The sequence below is a fragment of the Delphinapterus leucas genome, chromosome 2 (assembly GCF_059928025.1).
Source record: "Delphinapterus leucas isolate spDelLeu-1000000601 "Yukka" chromosome 2, BTC_Dleu_Yukka2, whole genome shotgun sequence".
Lineage (NCBI taxonomy): Eukaryota > Metazoa > Chordata > Mammalia > Artiodactyla > Monodontidae > Delphinapterus > Delphinapterus leucas.
In genome coordinates this window covers 69,009,828-69,029,157 of record NC_143130.1, presented here as the reverse complement: position 1 = coordinate 69,029,157, position 19,330 = coordinate 69,009,828, and the positions used below count along the sequence as shown (strand labels likewise).

Here is a 19,330-nt window from a genome sequence, read left to right as displayed (position 1 = left end):
ATTGCAAAAGATTATGCAATGTCAGCAGGCTGGTATATTAGATTTTTCTTTTTATCATAAACATTAGAAAAACACCAAGTTGACTAGCAAATAGAATTTCACCATATAGTCTAACAACCTGACAGATTGTTCTCACGTGATTCCTGTTAGCACGTTCTCCAATCATTTTTTCCAATGTGATGCTTTCTGCATTGCTTTGTGCAGTAGCTCAAAACTGCATTCTACTACTTCTGTGTCAACAGTCAGCCCAGTAATTACTCATATTTGAAAATCAGCTTGGGCACTGATTTCTTCCACATACAGCTTCTTCTGCACGGCCAAGACTCTTATCTTTATGCCCTATGATTGTTTAAAATTACTGTAAGCAAGCAACTTGATGAACCTTTCCCCTTCTGTCATTCCTGTTTTGCAGGATTGCACCAATCTTGATAAAAACTATCAGCAGCTATTCTGTAGAACCTCTTAGGATAGTTCTACCAGTTCGTGCTGTAAAGTCCTCCTATGCATGAGCCACGAAGAGTAAACACATCATTAGGTTTTCTTTCTCTTGGCTTTCTTAATGAGGGGAGAAATCTTACACAGCTGAAGAAGCCTGGGATTCCTTTCTGAACTGATATATTTACATAGCATATGCTTAGTTTGACACTTGCTTAGAAGAAGCAGAGAGCTTTTTTAGTTAAGTACTGTATAATACTTCAAAGAACATTTTAGCTACACTGTAGCTGTTCAGCTTTTCTGGATACAAAGCTGCTCTCTGCTCTTTAAAAAACATTCCTATCCTAGTTCTTTATATTATTGCTTTCAGTGCTAGAGAGAATTAAGCTGAATACAGTTGGAAGCTCTTTCCAGAAACAAATTTTAGTTTCAGAAGCTGCTGCATAATGCTAGCAGTTTAAAATGTCTGCACAAACCAAGGGCAACTCATTCTGCTCTTACCTAGTTGGTGAGAAAACAAATGGTGATTTGGAGCCAGATAATATGCTGTTGTGGTCTGATATAAAGAACCTACACTTGGAAGCCAAATAAATCTAGGTTTAAATCCCATTATGTGGTTGCTAACAATTTTTCTTCAGCAGAGTTAAATTTTCTTCAGCACTGTTTCCTCAACTGTATGGCAGTGACAACAAGAGCTTCTTCTGAGGGTTTGATTTCAGTAACTCAGTGTATGTATAGCACCTGGCAGATGGTAAGACATTCTAAATATTTCCTTTCCCTGTAATCTTTCCCCTACACCCTCAAAAAAAGAATAACTTCCTTTATCACTCAAATGTGACTTCTTGTTGTTGTTGCTAACCTAAATATGTCTCCTGAAGGTTTGAGATAGATGAAGATAGCAGAGTTGACCTACTCATGGAGTGCTGGTAATGATTTTCAGCACAAACTCTGGACTATGGGAAGACTAGGTTAGTTTGAAAATGTACATGGCTATAAACACTGACTAGATACAGACCTCCTGTGTGACTAACGCACATTCCAATTTAATATTTATGGAGTACCTACTACAGTGGTTATGGATAAGACATTCGACTGAGAGATGTGCCCGTTTGCCCTCTGTCTTTCCTCTTCTTTCTGGACTACAGCACAGACATGATGGCTGAAGCTTCAGTAACTTTCTGGGCCATAGTGTGATGTAGAAAGATAGACAGTGCCCAGGTCCTTGACCATGTAGCTGTATAATAGCTCTAGACTGCCTAATTCTGGGTTTCTTTTGCATAAGTGAAAAATATCAATGGGTGGAACATATAAGGGTTTGTTTCTGATGTCTGTTACTAGCAGCAGAACCTAATCCAAACTGATTCAGATAGCAGTCTGGATACAGGCATCTGACTCCTTCTCAACCCACCTCTAGTCACTAAAATATCTAAAAATAGTACCCCAGCACTTAAACATAAAAGAGGCATGTTCATATACCTGAAATATAGAAATGTCAAGAAATTTCTATTAGAAATAACCTAGATATTCCCACTGAAAGCAACTAGAGCTCTTTGAAGAATGGCTGTTTCAGGTCTTTGGTAGAAAGTGTACGTGATGAACCTGGGATACCTTTTCTTAGAAGAAAGCTTTCAGAAACTACTTGGGTTGTGTCAAAAGGACTTAGGAATCAACTTGAAGAGATTTGCACTGGCTAAAGATGGGATAATTTGAGCATCAGGAAGTAGTAACTCAGGGTATATGCCCAGTAGTGGGATTGCTGGGTCGTATGGTAGTTCTATTTTTAGTTTTTTAAGGAACCTCCATACTGTTCTCCATAGTGGCTGTATCAATTTACATTCCCACCAACAGTGCCAGAGTGTTCCCTTTTCTCCACACCCTCTCCAGCATTTATTGCTTCTAGATTTTTTGATGATGGCCATCCTGACTGGTATGAGATGATATCTCATTGTAGTTTTGATTTGCATTTCTCTAATGATTAATGATGTTGAGCATTGTTTCATGTGTTTGTTGGCAATCTGTATATCTTCTTTGGGGAAATGTCTATTTAGGTGTTCTGCCCATTTTTGGATTGGGTTGTTTGTTTTTTTGTTATTGAGCTGCATGAGCTGCTTGTACCAAAATGTTCATTGCAACTCTATTTACAATAGCCAGGACATGGAAGCAACCTAAGTGTCCATCATCGGATGAATGGATGAAGAAGATGTGGCACATATATACAATGGAATATTACTCAGCCATAAAAAGAAACGAAATTGAGCTATTTGTAATGAGGTGGATGGACCTAGAGTCTGTCATACAGAGTGAAGTAAGTCAGAAATAGAAAAACAAATACCGTATGCTAACACATATATATGGAATCTAAGAAAAAAAAAAAAAGGTCATGAAGAACCTAGGGGTAAGATGGGAATAAAGACACAGACCTACTAGAGAATGGACTTGAGGATATGGGGAAGGGGAAGGGGAAGCTGTGACAAAGTGAGAGAGTGGCATGGACATATATACACTACCAAACGTAAAATAGATAGCTAGTGGAAGCAGCCACATAGCACAGGGAGATCAGCTCGGTGGTTTGTGACCACCTAGAGGGGTGGGATAGGGAGGGTGGGAGGGAGGGAGACGCAAGAGGGAAGAGATATGGGAACATATGTATATGTATAACTGATTCACTTTGTTATAAAGCAGAAACTAACACACCATTGTAAAGCAATTATACTCCAATAAAGATGTTTAAAAAAAAAGAAAAAGTAGTAACTGTGGTGGATTGAAACACATCAAGTATGTTTAAAATTAATGAATTCAGATGTTACTTTTAAAAAGTCATTGTTTATTTTTGGAGTTTATTAGGGAGTCAATTCATTATTTCAAAAATTGGTAAAGGAAAGATTCAAGCATTAATTCTGGCTTTCCTGTACAAACTGTATAGGGATAACCAAATAGCTGCTATGGGCAAGATTTTCTTTAACAGAAATATTTCAGCTACTACATTAAGAAAGGCTGATAGAATTATAATATCACCATTTTGCAGCCCCCCTAATGAAAGAATTATCAGTGGTTTCTAAAACCATTTGATGGATTGCTAATGCAGAACTTTATAATGACTAGATCAGGCTGACAACACCTGAACATACAGATTAATCCTAACAGAAAAAAAAAAAAAAGAGACTACCAGACATATATTTCCTGATGAAAGTTCACAACTCTACCATAAAGTATTCTTGCTGAAAAATCAAACCGTACTTTTGTCAAGCTGTGGAATCAGCTACTGGTTTATAGGAAGTACCCAGGGATGGAATCAGAGTTAATACATTGCGGCCACTAAAAGAGAGGAAGGTAGCACTCAATACGAGGCAAAAGCATACTCTTGATATAACAGGTTACTTCAATAACAAGGAAATTTTAGAAATTGGTTTTTATGCTTGAAAATTTAAAAAATTGTGGAGTCTTTGGATTAAGACATGGAAAATGAGTTTACAAGACAGTAGACTGAGGTGAATAGGAGAAAATATTTGCAAATCATATATCTGATAAGGGATTAAAATCCAGAATATATAGAGAACTCCTAAAACTCAACAATAAAAAAAATTTGAAAATGGGGGACTTCCTGGTGGTCCCTGGTGGCTAAGGCTCTGCGCTGGCTTCCACTGCAGGGGGTGTGGGTCTGATCCCTGGTTGGGGAATTAGAATCCTGCATGCCAGCACAGCCCGGCTTAAAAAAAAAAAAAGCCAAAGATGGGCAAGGGACTTGAATAAACATTTCTTCAAAGAAGATATACAAATAGCCAATAAGCACATGAAAAGATGCCCAACATCACTAATCATTAGGGAAATGCAAATCAAAACTACAATGAGATGCTCACACACATTAGGATGGTTTTATTTAAAAAAATAAAATAAAAAATCACAAGTGTTGGCGAGGATGTGGAGAAATTAGAACCCTGTGCACTTTTGGTGAGGTTGTTAATATGTTACAATCTCTGTGGAAAACAGTATGGAGAGTCCTGAAAAACTTAAAAATGGACTTTCCATATGATCCAGCAATTCCATTTTGGGATTTATGTCCAAAAGAAATGAAAACAGGGTCTCAAAAAGATATTTGTACACCCATGTTCATAGTAGCATTATTCACAGCAGCAACCAAAGTGCCCGTCAACTGATGAATGAATAAGCAAAATGTGGTATATACCTATAATGAAATATTATTGAGCCTGAAAAAGGAAGGAAATTTGACATATGCTACAACATGGATGAAACTTGGGTTCATTATGCTAAGTGAAATAGGTCAGTCACAAAAAGACAAATCTATATGATTCCACTTATATGAGATACTTAGACTAGTCAAAATCATAGATGCAGAAAGTGTGGTTGCCAGGGGCTGGTGGGGAGAGAGGAATAGGGAAATGTTATTGTTTAATGGGTATGAGTTTCAGTTTTACAAGATGGGAAGAGTTATGGTGATGAATGGTAGTGATGGCCCCACAACATTGTGAATGTATGTAATACCACATAACTGTACACTTAAAAATGCCTAAGATAGTCAATTTTATGTTACTTGAATTTTACCACCCAAGAAAAAAAATTGGAAAAAAAAATGTGCACTTCCACACTCTGGGCTAATAGAAGACACCAGATGGTCTCAGGTCTCCTTGCAAATAGAGCGCAGACAGAACCACAAGTATACCTTCCCCTAACTCCTGAGTTCTAATTTGAGTTTTTATTTATACAATTAACATATTCTTCATTAGATAGTTCTTCTTTTAAAAAATTTTTTATTGAAGTATAGTTGATTTATAATGTGTTAATTGCTGCTGTATACATGGTTCTCCTTTATCTCTATAGTTTGAAGTTTTTTGTTTTTGTTTTGTTTTTTCCTTTCATGATGATGGAAATGTTTATAAGAGAATGGAAAGCAGAAGTATTGGTTTAAGTTGCTTCTAAGCAGATTTGTGTTGAGTAACCGAGCAGATAAATTTGAGCTTTGATGTCTTGGGTAATTTTCATTCTGAGAGTTATTACAAATAATCTATATCAAAGATTCTATGTTCTTATCAGAAATTAAGCTAAGTAGAAAAAAAAAGGTAAAGCATTTATATTCTGGGTTTTTCTTTGTTTCTCTTTTCTTCCCCCCCCCCCACAGCTAATAAAAATGCAATCATGGAATAAAAAATTTTTATCTTAAGATTTCTACTTTCTTATACCTGAACTAATGTTAGTTACTAATTTTAGTTTAGTAATTAGTCCTTATACTAATGTTAGTTACTCCTATAAATACTGCCACTGTGGGGTTTTTAGAACACCAGTACATTATTTTCAAAGCCTCAAATTAACATGGACTGATGAAACTGTTATTAAGCTCCATTTTTATCTCTGGAGAAAGGTTTTGCTTCAACAAGCTATCCCAGAACATCATTATAATTATTGGCAGAATGAAGCGTTGTAATGAATTTGTAAGCTGTTGCTAGATTTGTAGGGCCAATGGGAATCCTATTTTCAAGAGCTTAATTATTCTAATCCACCTGCAGACCAGGTACTGGGCTATGTATACATAAATATCATAATTATGACTTCCCTTTCTATTCTTTTCTAATAGTAACATGGTTTGTAATTATACTGTTAGATTTGAAGAAGATTCAAAAATAACAGCAGCTTCATTTAGAAATGCTAATATGATTTTAAAATAACTAGATAACTCTTTCTAAAATTGTACTCTACCTATGTAAACTGTTGATTCAAGGTCAAAATTCAGCTTTATCTAGAATAAGATCTGTTAATGTCTGAGTTCAATTCACAATCTGGTAACCTGCTATAAATTAGAGTATCTCTTGGGAAAGGGTGGTATTCAGCTTCTGAAATAAAATATATATCAGCTCAAAGATACCCTGTGAACGTCAGAGCACGGGGTTTGGAGTTCAAATCTCTAGTGAACCATCAAATAATCACATGACCTAGGGTAAATTACTTAACATCACAGAGCCTCAGTTTCATCATCTGTAAAATAGAAATATAATTTTTAATCTTAAATTCTCAGCTATCTTGGCTTGGTCCTTGTCCTCTGTTTTAATGAATCTCTTGTGGGCTATTATACCTTGGTCTCTTCATCCTTAAAATGTGAATAATATAATATACTATAAACCCCCTGCTCATTTCTTTGAGATGTTTGCCTAGGAATATAATCTCATTTGAAGCATTGTGAGCCACTTGTATCAAAGATTATTTTAACTTTGTTTTTTTTTTTAATGGACTAGCAGAATTACCTTTTCATTTTGTCCTTTATTTTCAGTAGTTGCTAGGGAATACTACTTGCTTGCATTACTGGAAGAGTCCTGACCACCAAAAGTATAGGCAGTTCTCCTTTGAGTTGGAGCTATCACAGAATACTTAAACATTTGACTGTGTAATTTAAATCTTGGTCTGTCAAGCAGTAAACAGATGGAACTTTACTAACAGCAGTTCTTAAATTATAAATCCATTTTAAAGAGTTGGCCAATATACAGCATCACAATCCGTATTCTGTTATGTCAGTTATGTTCATTTTTATTTGGATTATGATTTCAGAATACCCAAATATGGGAAAGGAAACAAAATTGTCTCTTTCAAATGTCTGTTATTTTTTAAAATTGCATGTTTAACAGTGTTCATTCAGTAAATATTTATTGAATGCCTACTTGAACCAGGCACATTTCTAGGCATTGGGGATGCAGCAATGACCAGGAGAAGCAAAATCTCAACCCTTGTGGAACTTACATTCTAGTGGATTGGAGAGGGCTTATAATCTGAATATGTATAATACCAAGTAGTGATAAATGCTATGAAGAAAAATAAAGCCAAGTAAGGACCTAAAGAATGATGGGGTGAGAACTGCTATTTAGGATAGGGTGGTCAGAGAGGGCCTCTCTAATGAACTGACGCTTAAGCAGTGACCTGAAGAAGTAAGGGAGCAAGCCAAGTGGATATCTGGGGAAACAGGTTGCCAAGCAGAGGGAATGGCAAATGCAAACACCCTGATTTCGGAGCATGCTTGACTGTAAGTCTACTCATTCCACCTAGAAGCTTTCACTTAAAACGTTACTGTGTTTCATAACACATTTTACATAACTTTTTTTTTTTTTTTTTTTTTTTACAGTTTGTGTATCATTGCGTTATTGTTTCTTATGCCCATGTTTCCTACCGATCTGGCCTTTAGGGACAGGGATTGTGCCTTACCTGCCACATGTTAGCTGCCGAATAGATACTGATTGAACCAGTCAGTTTGATTTTCTATTGAGCAACTACTATTCCTTCTATTTACTTGCTACCAAAGGATTATAAGAATATAAATTGTTAGATATATAAATAAAAAAGAGAAAATAATGGGCAAGCAGGCATTGGTCTACATTGTTCAGAGGAAGGAAAAAGCCAATAACTTCTTTCACTGAAATCTATTACAAATTTATTTGAAGGTTGTTCTTAACTGAAATATGACCTTCATATTTTAAAAACTCATGGTGATATCCACAGTATATGTTTACTGAATTACTCAGGAAAATGAATTTGAAAAGTAAGGTATCAGGAAAATTTCTTTGAATTGCACATAATTTTAGAAGAGAACAGTTTGCTCTCCCAAAGGAAAACTAAGTTATATTTTGCTTTACTTAATTTTTAACTGTTTGTGCAAAGAACTTATTCCACAGTTTCTTTATGATGTTTACTGAATGTTATTTCCTGTTGTAGATCTCTAAAGTTACTAAAACTAAATTTTATTGGATTATGTTTCTAATGAAATAAATCTTTAGGATCAGCAACACATGAGCTTTCAAGGTTTTTGAATTTATTTATTTACTTTTTTTTTTTTTTTACTTGAAAGGTTAATCTAGTTCATGGATGTAGCAAAAGCTTTAAAATGAGTAGGAAGCTTATCACCACTCAGCAGAAAACCCTGGTTTTAGCTTTTAAAGTTACTATCATTTATACTTAGCAAAATGTCAATGCAATTTACTTTTCGAAATTTGAAAGTTTCTATAGTCAATTTTCTATAATATGAGAAACATAATAAAATTATTGTACTTACCTTTAGATAAGCCTGTTTGGTAGTTAGTACTGCACGTCAATACTCAGAGTTTTCTTTCTTTCTATCCTCCCCTCCAAAAAATGTCAGTGCCTATTTTGAAAACTAAGAATTTTAACTAAAAATTTATAATTCTTTCTTTAAATATTTTAACAAGTGACTTTGACCTTCTTAATTTTCTTTTTTTATGGTTTAAAAACACGTTAAACATATTCATGGAAAATTAGAAAATCATACTATATGTGCTGTTCTGTAACCTCCTTTTTTTCAGTTAACAACCTCCATATGTCCTTCCATCTTTCCTTCTTACCAAGCCCATAGTCAGATTTCCCAGCTTAGGACCAAGTCTCACATCTGGTTGTTATATTTCTTAAGTCTCTTTTCAAAAAGTCTAACCCAGTCTCCTTTTTCGTTTCATACCACTAATTTATTGAGGAGATGGGGCCAGCTCTCCTGCAGGATGTCTCACCTTCTTGATGTACTGGTTGCATCTGCACTTAACTTGTTCCTCTTTCCCTTGTATTTCCTGTTAACTAGAAATTAAATCGTAGGGTCAGAGAGATCCAAGTTAAACATTTTTGGCTGGGATATACAATAGGTTATGTACTTTTTATTTTAACTCATCAAGAGACAGAACATCTGCATGAGTCATCATTAATGAGACTGAATTTGACCACTGAATTAAGGTGCTGACTGATCCTTTCATTGTAGAGTTTCACCTTTTTCTCCTTGTGACTAGGAAACAATGTATTTGGTGTTACTTTGCACAGTATGAATCACTAAATCCCTGTCAAACATATGCCTGAATATAACACTTGGCTAAATTAGTAATTTCATGAGGAATTGCATAATACTAATTTTCTGATTTTAATTTTTTTCTTCTACATTATTAGCCACCCTTTTTCTGTAAAATAGAATTCTTTGTCATCTGGGGCTATTGGTGTGTTCTCGTGCAAAGATAGATAAATAACTTCTTTCATTTAGTTACCAGTTTTCGTCAGAAGATGATTTAAGTATTTTTTCTGGCTATCTCCTGTTTTGAATATCATTATAGACTCATGGATCTTTATTGATTTAGTGTGTTTCAGTCAACGTCAGTCATAATTCTCACAGCTTTGACTTAATCGGGAAAGGGACCTTTCAGATTGATGTCTCTAAGAAGCCCTGATTGCTTTTATAATTTTTTTTATCCTGAATTGCTTTTAGTAAGGAATGGTATCAGATACAAAATCTGGACATAAAGGTTATTGAAAGTTTTTAATTTTGACTTTTCTTTATTTTCCCATCACATGCCTCATCATAATGGTAGCCTACTAGTTCCATAGCAGGTTTACTCTCTTTTGGGTCATGGAGGAAGGGCACGTCTCAAAGGTGGGACAAAAGCTTTATATTTCTGTTTTAACTGATCTAAATGTTAGTATAGCTGACGGATGATTCAAATGTTGGCACATAAATGTTTTTAATGGAGGGCTTTTTTTGTTTGTTTGTTTGAACCTCACTTAGGGGCTTCCTTGGTGGCTCAGTGGTTAAGAATCCACCTGCCAATGCAGGGGACACGGGTTCGAGCCCTGGTCCGGGAAGATCCCACATGCCACGGAGCAACTAAGCCCGTGCGCCACAACTACCGAGCCTACGCTCTAGAGCCCGCGAGCCACAACTACTGAGCCCAAGCACCACAACTACTGAAGCCTGCGTGCCTAGAGCCCATGCTCTGCAACAAGAGAAGCCACCCAATAAGAAGCCCGTGCACCACAATGAAGAGTAGCCTCTGCTCACCACAACTAGAGAAAAGCCTGCGCGCAGCAGCAAAGACCCAACGCAGTCAAAAATAAAAATAAATAAATGAAATTAAAACAAAGAACATCACGTAGTATTATCCGTTTGCCCATGCTACTATATAAGGAAATCCTCAATTTATAACTGTGACTTCTGAAGGTTTGCTTGTACCACACTTCTTTTTTTAGCGTCCAACACATTTTCTCATAGTAATAATGCAGGTGATGAAATGTATTATTGGATTCCAGCTCTTACAATCTGTGTATGATTTCCAAGTTGTACCAGACCCATATCTTTGCCTCCCTTCCCTCCTGATGCCCCACTGAAATAAAATATATAGAAATAAGAAATGAAGAAGCCAATAACAGTAAATAGGAAGATTACCATAGGGTGATAATTAAACAGATTTCCGGATCTCTGTTCCAGTACTAGAAGGCACAGCTGTACCCTCTCCTTCCTTCCCCTTATCTCTCTCACCCCTGCACTTGAACTATAGATAGCTGGCGTGAACCCCAGCCAAAACACCAGCAGATTTTCTTTAGAGAAATTGGGAAAAGCTAAGGCTTCTAGAGTACGAGTTATGTCCCCAGGACAAAAGAAAAAGTCATCTTCATTCTGGTATTTAGAGGGCCTGCTGGCTACCCACCCACACACCCTAAAGGAACACTGTCACTCCGCCTGTACCCAACCCACACAGAGCCCCTCTCAGGAGAACAATCTAGCCCAAAAGCAGACCATCTTCACAATAACAGAGGAAATCTGTGTTAGCTAATGAGTCATTCAAGCCTAAAGATGAGTGAGTAAACAGAGATCACAGGCGTATGAGGAAAGCTAACACCATGAAAGAGACTAAAATAACCAGAAAAATGACCACCAAAGAAAACAGAGATAATCAGAGAGAACTTTACAAAAACAGAACCCTAACATACTCAGAGCCGCAAGAAGATACTACATCCATTAAACAAGAATAAGAGAACACAAGGTTTCAGGTTGAAAGGGCACACCAAGTGCTGAAATAGTGAATCAAATATCATACTGTTAACACATTCTCACAAAACTGCAGAATTCCTAGGGTAAACACAAGACTCAGAGGGAAGTCATGTACAAAATGGCAAGTATCAGACTGAAGTCAAACCTCTCATCAGTAGCCCGTAATGCTTTAAGAAAGTAAAACATTGCCTACAGCATTTAGAAAGAAAATAATACGCAGCCCAAGGATTCTATATCCTGCCAAACTATTAATCAAAGGTGAGAGCAGAATAAAGTTGCTTTCAGACATGCAAGGGCTTAGGGTTTACCTCCTCTTGGAATTAAAAGAAATGAGCTTTTAATTGAAAAACACCATCAGCTTTCTTGAAAAACAGAAAATCATTGTGTAATTTTTCATTAAACGTTTTCATTTTGCGGTTTGATTTTTTTTAATCTCATTGCTGCCAGAAGGGTTTATTGAGAGGAAAAGGGGGAAGAAGGATTACAACCATAAAATAAGTAGTTTTGGATTTACACCATAAAATAAATTACAGAGCTACTGTAGCAAACAGCAGTAAGCCTACCCTCTTTACTCTCAGTGGGCAGAGATATTCCATATGTTGCACATGTAACTAACCCATAATTTTCCATGTTTCCCAGTGACCCCAGCAACAGGCATTCCAGGACTACCTACAGTACAATCACAACTGGTTGGTACACCACATGGCCAGTAGGGGCAACAGCATCAAATTCTCCCATGATGACTGGAAAGACAGGATCTGGCTTATATTTAAAAGCATCATTCTGACTGCTATGTTGAGAATAGACTTTGGGGTAGAATAGTAGAGCAAGGGTAAAAGCAGGGAGAGCAGGTTAGACATCACTGTAGTATTCCAAGTGAAATATGGCAGTGGCTCTGATGTGTTGGTAACTTGTGTAGTTGGTGAAAAGTGATTAGATTCTGGGTATAATTTGAAGGTAGGGACAGCAGGATTTCCTGACTGGTTGGATATGGGGTGAACAAGAAAGGAGTCAGTATTTCTGGTCTGAGCAGTAAAGGAGGAGCATATTGAAGGGAAAGATTAGGGATTAAATTTTGAATGTTATGTTTTAGAAGTCCATTTCACCTTCAAATAAAGATGTCAGTTATTGATACTTGGATTGGCACATAGGTATATGTGCCTGCAGTTCTGAAGAAAGGTCTGGCCTGGAGATAGAATTTTGGGAAAAGTCAACATATAAATTGTATTTAAAGCCATGAGATTGGGTGAGATCACCTGGGAGTGAATAGAGATAAAGAAGAGGTCTGAGGACTGGGGCCCTAAGGCATTTCAACATTCAGGTTCAGAGAGATGAGAAGGAATGATCAGAGATGACTAGGAGGAGCACCCAGCTGGGGTATAAGGAGAACCAAGAACACATGGTGCCCCGGGAGTCCTGGGAAGAAAGTGTTTCAGGAAGGAAAGAGTCGTTTACTATTTCATGCTGCTGAGAAGCAACATAGGGTGAGCACTAAAAATTCATTGTTGGATTTGGCAACATGGATGTCAGTGTTTACCTTGACATGACCTGTTATATTTTTTTCAAACAGCTACTCAGTCGTTAGGACAAAAATATGTATTAAGTTGTTTGAGCCCAACTACTTCACAAATGGAAGTAATAGGGTATTTTTTGTTTGTTTGTTTGTTTGTTTGCGGTACGCGGGCCTGTCACTGTTGCGGCCTCTCCCGTTGCGGAGCACAGGCTCCGGACGCGCAGGCTCAGCGGCCATGGCCCACGGGCCCAGCCGTTCCGCGGCATGTGGTATCTTCCTGGACCGGGGCACGAACTTGTGTCCCCCGCATCGGCAGGCGGACTCTCAACCACTGCGCCACTAGGGAAGCCCAACAGGTTTTTTTTTTTTGACCTAGGGGCTTCATGAAAGAATTATTAAGAATCCAAGGGAGCCACAAACAGAGAAAGATTGGGAATCTTTGCTTTAGAGGATCATGCTAACTGAGCATTTTAAGAGGGGGGAAGCAACTCTTGCCTTTTCTTTGTCTCTGCTGAAAAGTTTGAGTTAGTAATTTTAAATCTGATCAGATTACATGCAGTTAATAAAATTGCCCTAATGTGGTGGTTCAGTACCTTAAAAGTAAATCTTATCCTATGAAATGTCAGTAAGTACATCTTCGTGTGAATTTTTCTTCTTGCCTCCATAGGTATGGTCTGAATATGCGTTGCTTGGCAGCTCGGGTCAACTATAAGACTTTGATTGTCATCTGCGCACTCTTCACTTTGGTCACAGTACTTTTGTGGAATAAGTGTTCCAGCGACAGAGCGATCCAGTTTCCACGGCACTCGAGTAGTGGCTTCAGAGTGGATGCGTTAGAAAAAAGAGCAGCAGCATCTGAGAGCAACAACTATGTGAACCACATGGCCAAGCACTCTGAGGAGGCATTCCCTCAGGAACAGCAGAAAGCGCCCCCTGTTGTTGGAGGCTTCAATAGCAATGGGGGAAGCAAGGTGTTAGGGCTCAAATATGAAGAAATTGACTGTCTCATAAATGATGAACACACAATTAAAGGGAGACGAGAGGGGAATGAAGTCTTTCTTCCATTTACCTGGGTAGAGAAATATTTTGACGTTTACGGAAAGGTGGTTCAGTACGATGGCTATGATCGGTTTGAATTCTCTCATAGCTATTCCAAAGTCTATGCACAGAGAGCCCCTTATCACCCTGATGGTGTATTTATGTCCTTTGAAGGCTACAATGTGGAAGTCCGAGACAGAGTCAAGTGCATAAGTGGGGTTGAAGGTTGGTATCCATCTACTCCACTGCATTTTTCTGTCCTGATTGTGTTGAGAAATAAGAGACTGTGTTAATTATATAGCAAGTACTTACATAGCTTACTATCAAGAGACCTTCCATCACTCTGACTTAGCAGGGAGGAACAGGTTAAACCTGAACTTTCTAGATGGTGTGATTTAAGGGCTACAATAAGATCATACCTGATTAAATAGGATTATGCCATTAACCTACCCCAGAAACTAAAATTATCATCAGTAAAGTCAAGGCACAGCATCTCCAGAAACTTTGCATTAAAATATACAGTTATTATCCTAATAACCTATCGTAATAGGTTATTATCATATCCTATGAGAGGAGATGGGAAAGGGGGACAGGCCATCCGGTGGACCCATCAATGTACCAAGTCTTATTACCAGATTAGCCAGGTATCATCCCTAGATGGAGGTTTACAGTTCTCAGAACAAGATAATACATAATATCATTTTCTCTGAACTTCATGAACTCCTATAGTCTATTACATAATGTGTTTCATTGGCTTTAAAACCTGGGGGTTCCTTATGGGTATAATTAATACATTTTGGAATTTGTATTTCAAACCTAGGATTGATCAGAAAGCCATATTGAATTTGACTTTAAAGTATATCATTTAATCAGAGGAAAGAACTTAGTGTGTTTTAAGATTGCTTAGTTTGGGTTTTATTTCATTTTTCTCATTTTGTTCTAGAAAGTGATTTTAGGGCTTCCCTGGTGGCGCAGTGGTTGAGAGTCCGCCTGCCGACACAGGGGACACGGGTTCATACCCCGGTCCAGGAAGGTCCCACATGCCGCGGAGCAGCTGGGCCCGTGAGCCATGGCCACTGAGCCTGCGCATCCGGTGCCTGTGCTCCACAAAGGGAGAGGCCACAACAGTGAGAGTCCCACGTACCGCAAAAAATAAAAAAATAATAATAAATAGAAAGTGATTTTAATATCTTAATATTTTAATTTTTGTAATATCTTTACTGAATGTTTAGAAGAAGGAAGGGGGTAAATTCACTTATATTCTTACCATTCAAGATAATTATTACCATTTTTATATATTCTCAGAAGGTCTTTATACCTAGGTATATGTTTTAACATAGTTATAATGATATTTATTGTGCAGTGTTCAGGAGGGTAGTAGTTTTTTAGAGGCTTGAAAGATATCCATCGCCAAACCTTTTTTTTTTTTCCAGTAATTTTTAAAAGTGTGTAAGCTTAATAGGTGCTTAGATGCTAAAGAAAAAGTAAAAAGCAACCATAACCACTGTTAATGTTTTGATGTCTTTTCCAATCTTTTTGTTGTTTTTGTAGATATACATTTTTAAACAAATTAGAATCATGCTGTATAGTCAATTTTGTATTCTTTTTTAGTTCAACGTGTTATGATTATTTCCTCTTGTTATTGAATATTTTAATCACTAATATTCGTAATAAGGATGTGCCATAATAATGTATGGAACCTTTCTCTTTAGTTGGACATTTAGGTCATTTCCACTTTTTTGCCATTATACATAATGGTATAGATATTCATAGTTAATCATTTGCTGTTTTAATTGTATTCTCAGAGTAGTTCCCTAGGAAATAAATTACCATGTCAAATAGTATCAGTTAATCTATTTTACCAAACTACTTTCCAAGACGGTTGACCCTATTCATGCTTCCAATAGCAGAGTATAAGGGTGCTCCTGTCACCCAATTCCTGCCATCATGAAAGTTCATTTTTTAATCTGTTGTTTACAAAGGGATCTCATAATTTGCTTTCTGTAGCAATTAGTGAGGTCAGATATCTTTTTCATATGCTTTTAACCATTATAGAATGGGCTTGATGTTCTTTCCCCCTTTTTCAATGTGATTAATGTTGTTTTTTAGAAAAATATATTTGTGAGACCTTTTATATATATAGCAAGGGTGGTAGCACCTTGTTGCATTTGTTAAAGATATTTTCTTTCATTTGGCTGTCTTTTCATTTTATTTATGGTTTGTTAGTTTTAGAAATGTTTAGTTCTATTTACTAAACTTAGGTTTTTTTTTTTTAATTCTTCCTTTTATGCTTAGAAAATCATTTGCCATGCCACGATCAGCTGTTCATCTGTATTTTCTCTAATAGTTTTATGGGGGGGGTTTTTACATTTAACTTTTTATTCAAGCTAAACGGATTTGTATTTTGACAAATGGTACAAGGTCAGGGCCTAATTTTAGATTTTTTTTCCCCTTAACGTTTATTGAATAATCTCCTCTTTTCCCCGCTGATCAATGATTCAATCTTTATCATTATACTAAAATATTTTGAAACTAGAGTATGTTTCTAAATCTTTACTAGAGTATGTTTCTGGCCTAGTATTTGGTTCCATTGATCAGTCAATCACTTCTTAGGCCAATTGCACATTATTGTAGTTATTACCCATCAAATGAGATAGTATAAACCTTGCTTTTATTAAGTAAAAATAATTCTATTTGAACTTTGAAAAAAAAATCTACCCTTGGAGAAAGAATATTGAAGTTAAAAAGCTTATCTGTAGCCTAGGTTTTTTAGCCTGTATGGTCTCTAATTCCTTAAACTATTTTGAAACTACATCAAAACACATACAGTTTTGTAGGTTCCCAGTTTCTGCCATGCCCATCTGTTGCTTGTTTATTTTAAGACTACAAATAGGAGTTTATCTCTCAACACATACACCATGATGCAATAATACAGTATTCTGTACAGTGTGGTATTATTGTATTTCCCATGTAGAAAATTACTAAAATAAACACTAATGCCAAACATTTAAAAATTTTGCTTAGAACTTTACAAGATGTAATCCATTAATGAATTTATCAAGAATCTATGGTTAAATATACAACTTTAATTCATTCTTTAAAAAAGGCACTCTTTGTTCTCAAGAATTACATTTTGATGTGAAGGATATGAAAAAGAATTGCAAACTGTGTTTATACTTTAATTTGCCTAGTCATAGCTGGCTTTTTTTTTTAATATATATATAAATTTATTTATTTATTTATTTATTTTTGGCTGTGTTGGGTCTTTGTTTCTGTGCGAGGGCTTTCTCCAGTTACAGCGAGCAGGGGCCACTCTTCGTTGCGGTGCACAGGCCTCTCACTATCGCAGCCTCTCTTGTTGCGGAGCACAGGCTCCAGACGTGCAGGCTCAGTAGTTGTGGCTCACGGGCCCAGTTGCTCCACGGCATGTGGGATCCTCCCAGACCAGGGCTCGAACCTGTGTCCCCTGCCTTGGCAGGCAGACTCTCAACCACTACGCCACCAGGGAAGCCCCCCATAGCTGGCTTCTTAAACAAATACTTTTAACCGTCAGATGATAAAGTTACTAGACCACATCTTGACACCGGAGGGAAAGATTAGTATGTAATTAACTTGACTGTTAAGTACAGATGTTAAGAAAATTTCAGGTTTAATATTCTAGAATAAAGCTGGTAACATTAACTATATGTATTTAAATTGTGTAAAACTTGAATGTATGAAACAGAATTATGAAATATGACATCTGTAGCTATGAGCAAAAGTAGCACACATTAAAAATTAGTCCTTAAAAAGATGATCCACAACATTGCATTGCTATCTGTCAACAAATAATGAATGAGAGTGAATGAGCATTTAGTTCTGTTTTTCATTTCTGGTTAATTTGGTACTTGTTTTTAGTAATTATGAAAACAGTGTAATAAGGAAGCTTAAAAGTTGCTGATAACCCTGTAACTCCCTCAGAAGTAAAACAGTGAAGAGTGGTATTCAGAATAGGATTATGAATGTCTGGAGATATTTATTTTGTTTCTCTGTTTTATAGGTGTACCTCTATCTACACAATGGGGACCTCAAGGCTATTTCTACCCAATCCAGATTGCACAGTATGGGTTAAGTCATTACAGCAAGAATCTAACTGAGAAACCCCCTCACACAGAGGTATATGAAACAGCAGAAGACAGGGACAAAAATAGCAAGCCCAATGACTGGACCGTGCCAAAGGGCTGCTTTATGGCTAGTGTGGCTGATAAGTCTAGATTCACCAATGTTAAACAGTTCACTGCTCCGGGTAAGTGATGTTTTGTTTTGTTTTGTTTAAGTGATGTGTTTTTATATGTGTTTGCTAATTTTATGTTGATTTATGTGGCACCTGATACTCCCTTAAAATTGTTTTTATGGTTTTTAAAAAACACATTAGCAGATGCCTGATATTACATATATGAAGAAACAAATAGTGTCACCCAAGTGAAATCTAAAGGATCAGCTAAAACATTTAAGGTTGTATAAGGAATATTTACTGCATGAAGAGCCAAGCCACAAGAACCAGGTTACTGCATCATGTCTTTCTCCTTCCAGGGAACCAGATCCCACAGGAATAAAGTTTCTCAGTTTATTTTAATGTTTCAGCACAGTACTCATCCTTTAATTTTTTAACTATTTTGCATTAAGGCAGAAATTTTTCTTTATAGCGAGAGCCATCCTTTCCTTTGCCTATTTTTTACCAGTAGCTTTTTATTTTTTCAAAGTAATATAGCATTACCAACCAGGCCTGCTTTCTATATTGACTTTTGGTAATGTACTAGATTGTTTCAAACTTCATATAAAGGCATTTCATTAATAAAATCTTTTATAAAATCAAATTAACTTTATGCAACATTTCCCCTTTTTCTAAGACGGTCCCATTAATTGGGATGTAATGTATTTCTCTCCACTAATCAATATCTATGAGAATTAATGAGTTCATTACTTAAAAAGACAATGGAATAATTTTAGTTAGCACCTCAGGCTTAATTTTCTGTTCCGGGGTGGGGGGGGAATGTTGTCAAGAACAGAGCTCATCCTCCCTCCCACCAACCTTGCCAGTTGGTAAATAAAAAGAGAGAAAAGGTTATAAGACCTTTTCTGTATTCTGTCCTTGTCCTTTACTGATGACTGTGTAATTCACAGACCTTGAAAACAGCAGTACAAATCTACTCACTCTAGATGGCCTTAAGTAATGGATTTATGAGTGCTTAATGCAATGCAAATAATGGGTGGTGACCTTTACTTTTTATTCTGTGACTAAAACTTCTTTTATCCTATGGCATTCTGTGATATTCCAGTACATAGAGCATCTTTGCTTATTGTAAAGCAACAGGCTTGGCTGGGTGAGAAAGTACATGGAGATGTTTAAGAGTATTTAGCTTATGACTTATAGCAGGAAATTATTAGATTAAAAAGGCCATTTGATTTTGGTTGCATCTAGAGGGCTTCTTTTTACACTGATTAATAATGTAGTCTGGATTAGGGTGGAAAGCAGCAGCCCTCATCTCAATCTCCTC

At 36.7% G+C, this 19,330-nt stretch overlaps 1 protein-coding gene across 1 annotated transcript in view; it reads left to right on the top strand.

Annotated features, from left to right (window-relative positions):
* The window catches only part of GLCE (glucuronic acid epimerase), a 116,892-nt gene that overhangs the window by 88,020 nt on the left and 9,542 nt on the right, over window positions 1-19,330 (top strand). Inside the window, exons 2-3 of the mRNA XM_022579897.2 lie at window positions 13,423-14,018; window positions 17,833-18,078. Of these exons, the coding sequence (XP_022435605.1) occupies window positions 13,436-14,018; window positions 17,833-18,078 (829 nt within the window). The 5' untranslated portion in view covers window positions 13,423-13,435. The remainder of the gene's footprint in view (window positions 1-13,422; window positions 14,019-17,832; window positions 18,079-19,330) is intronic.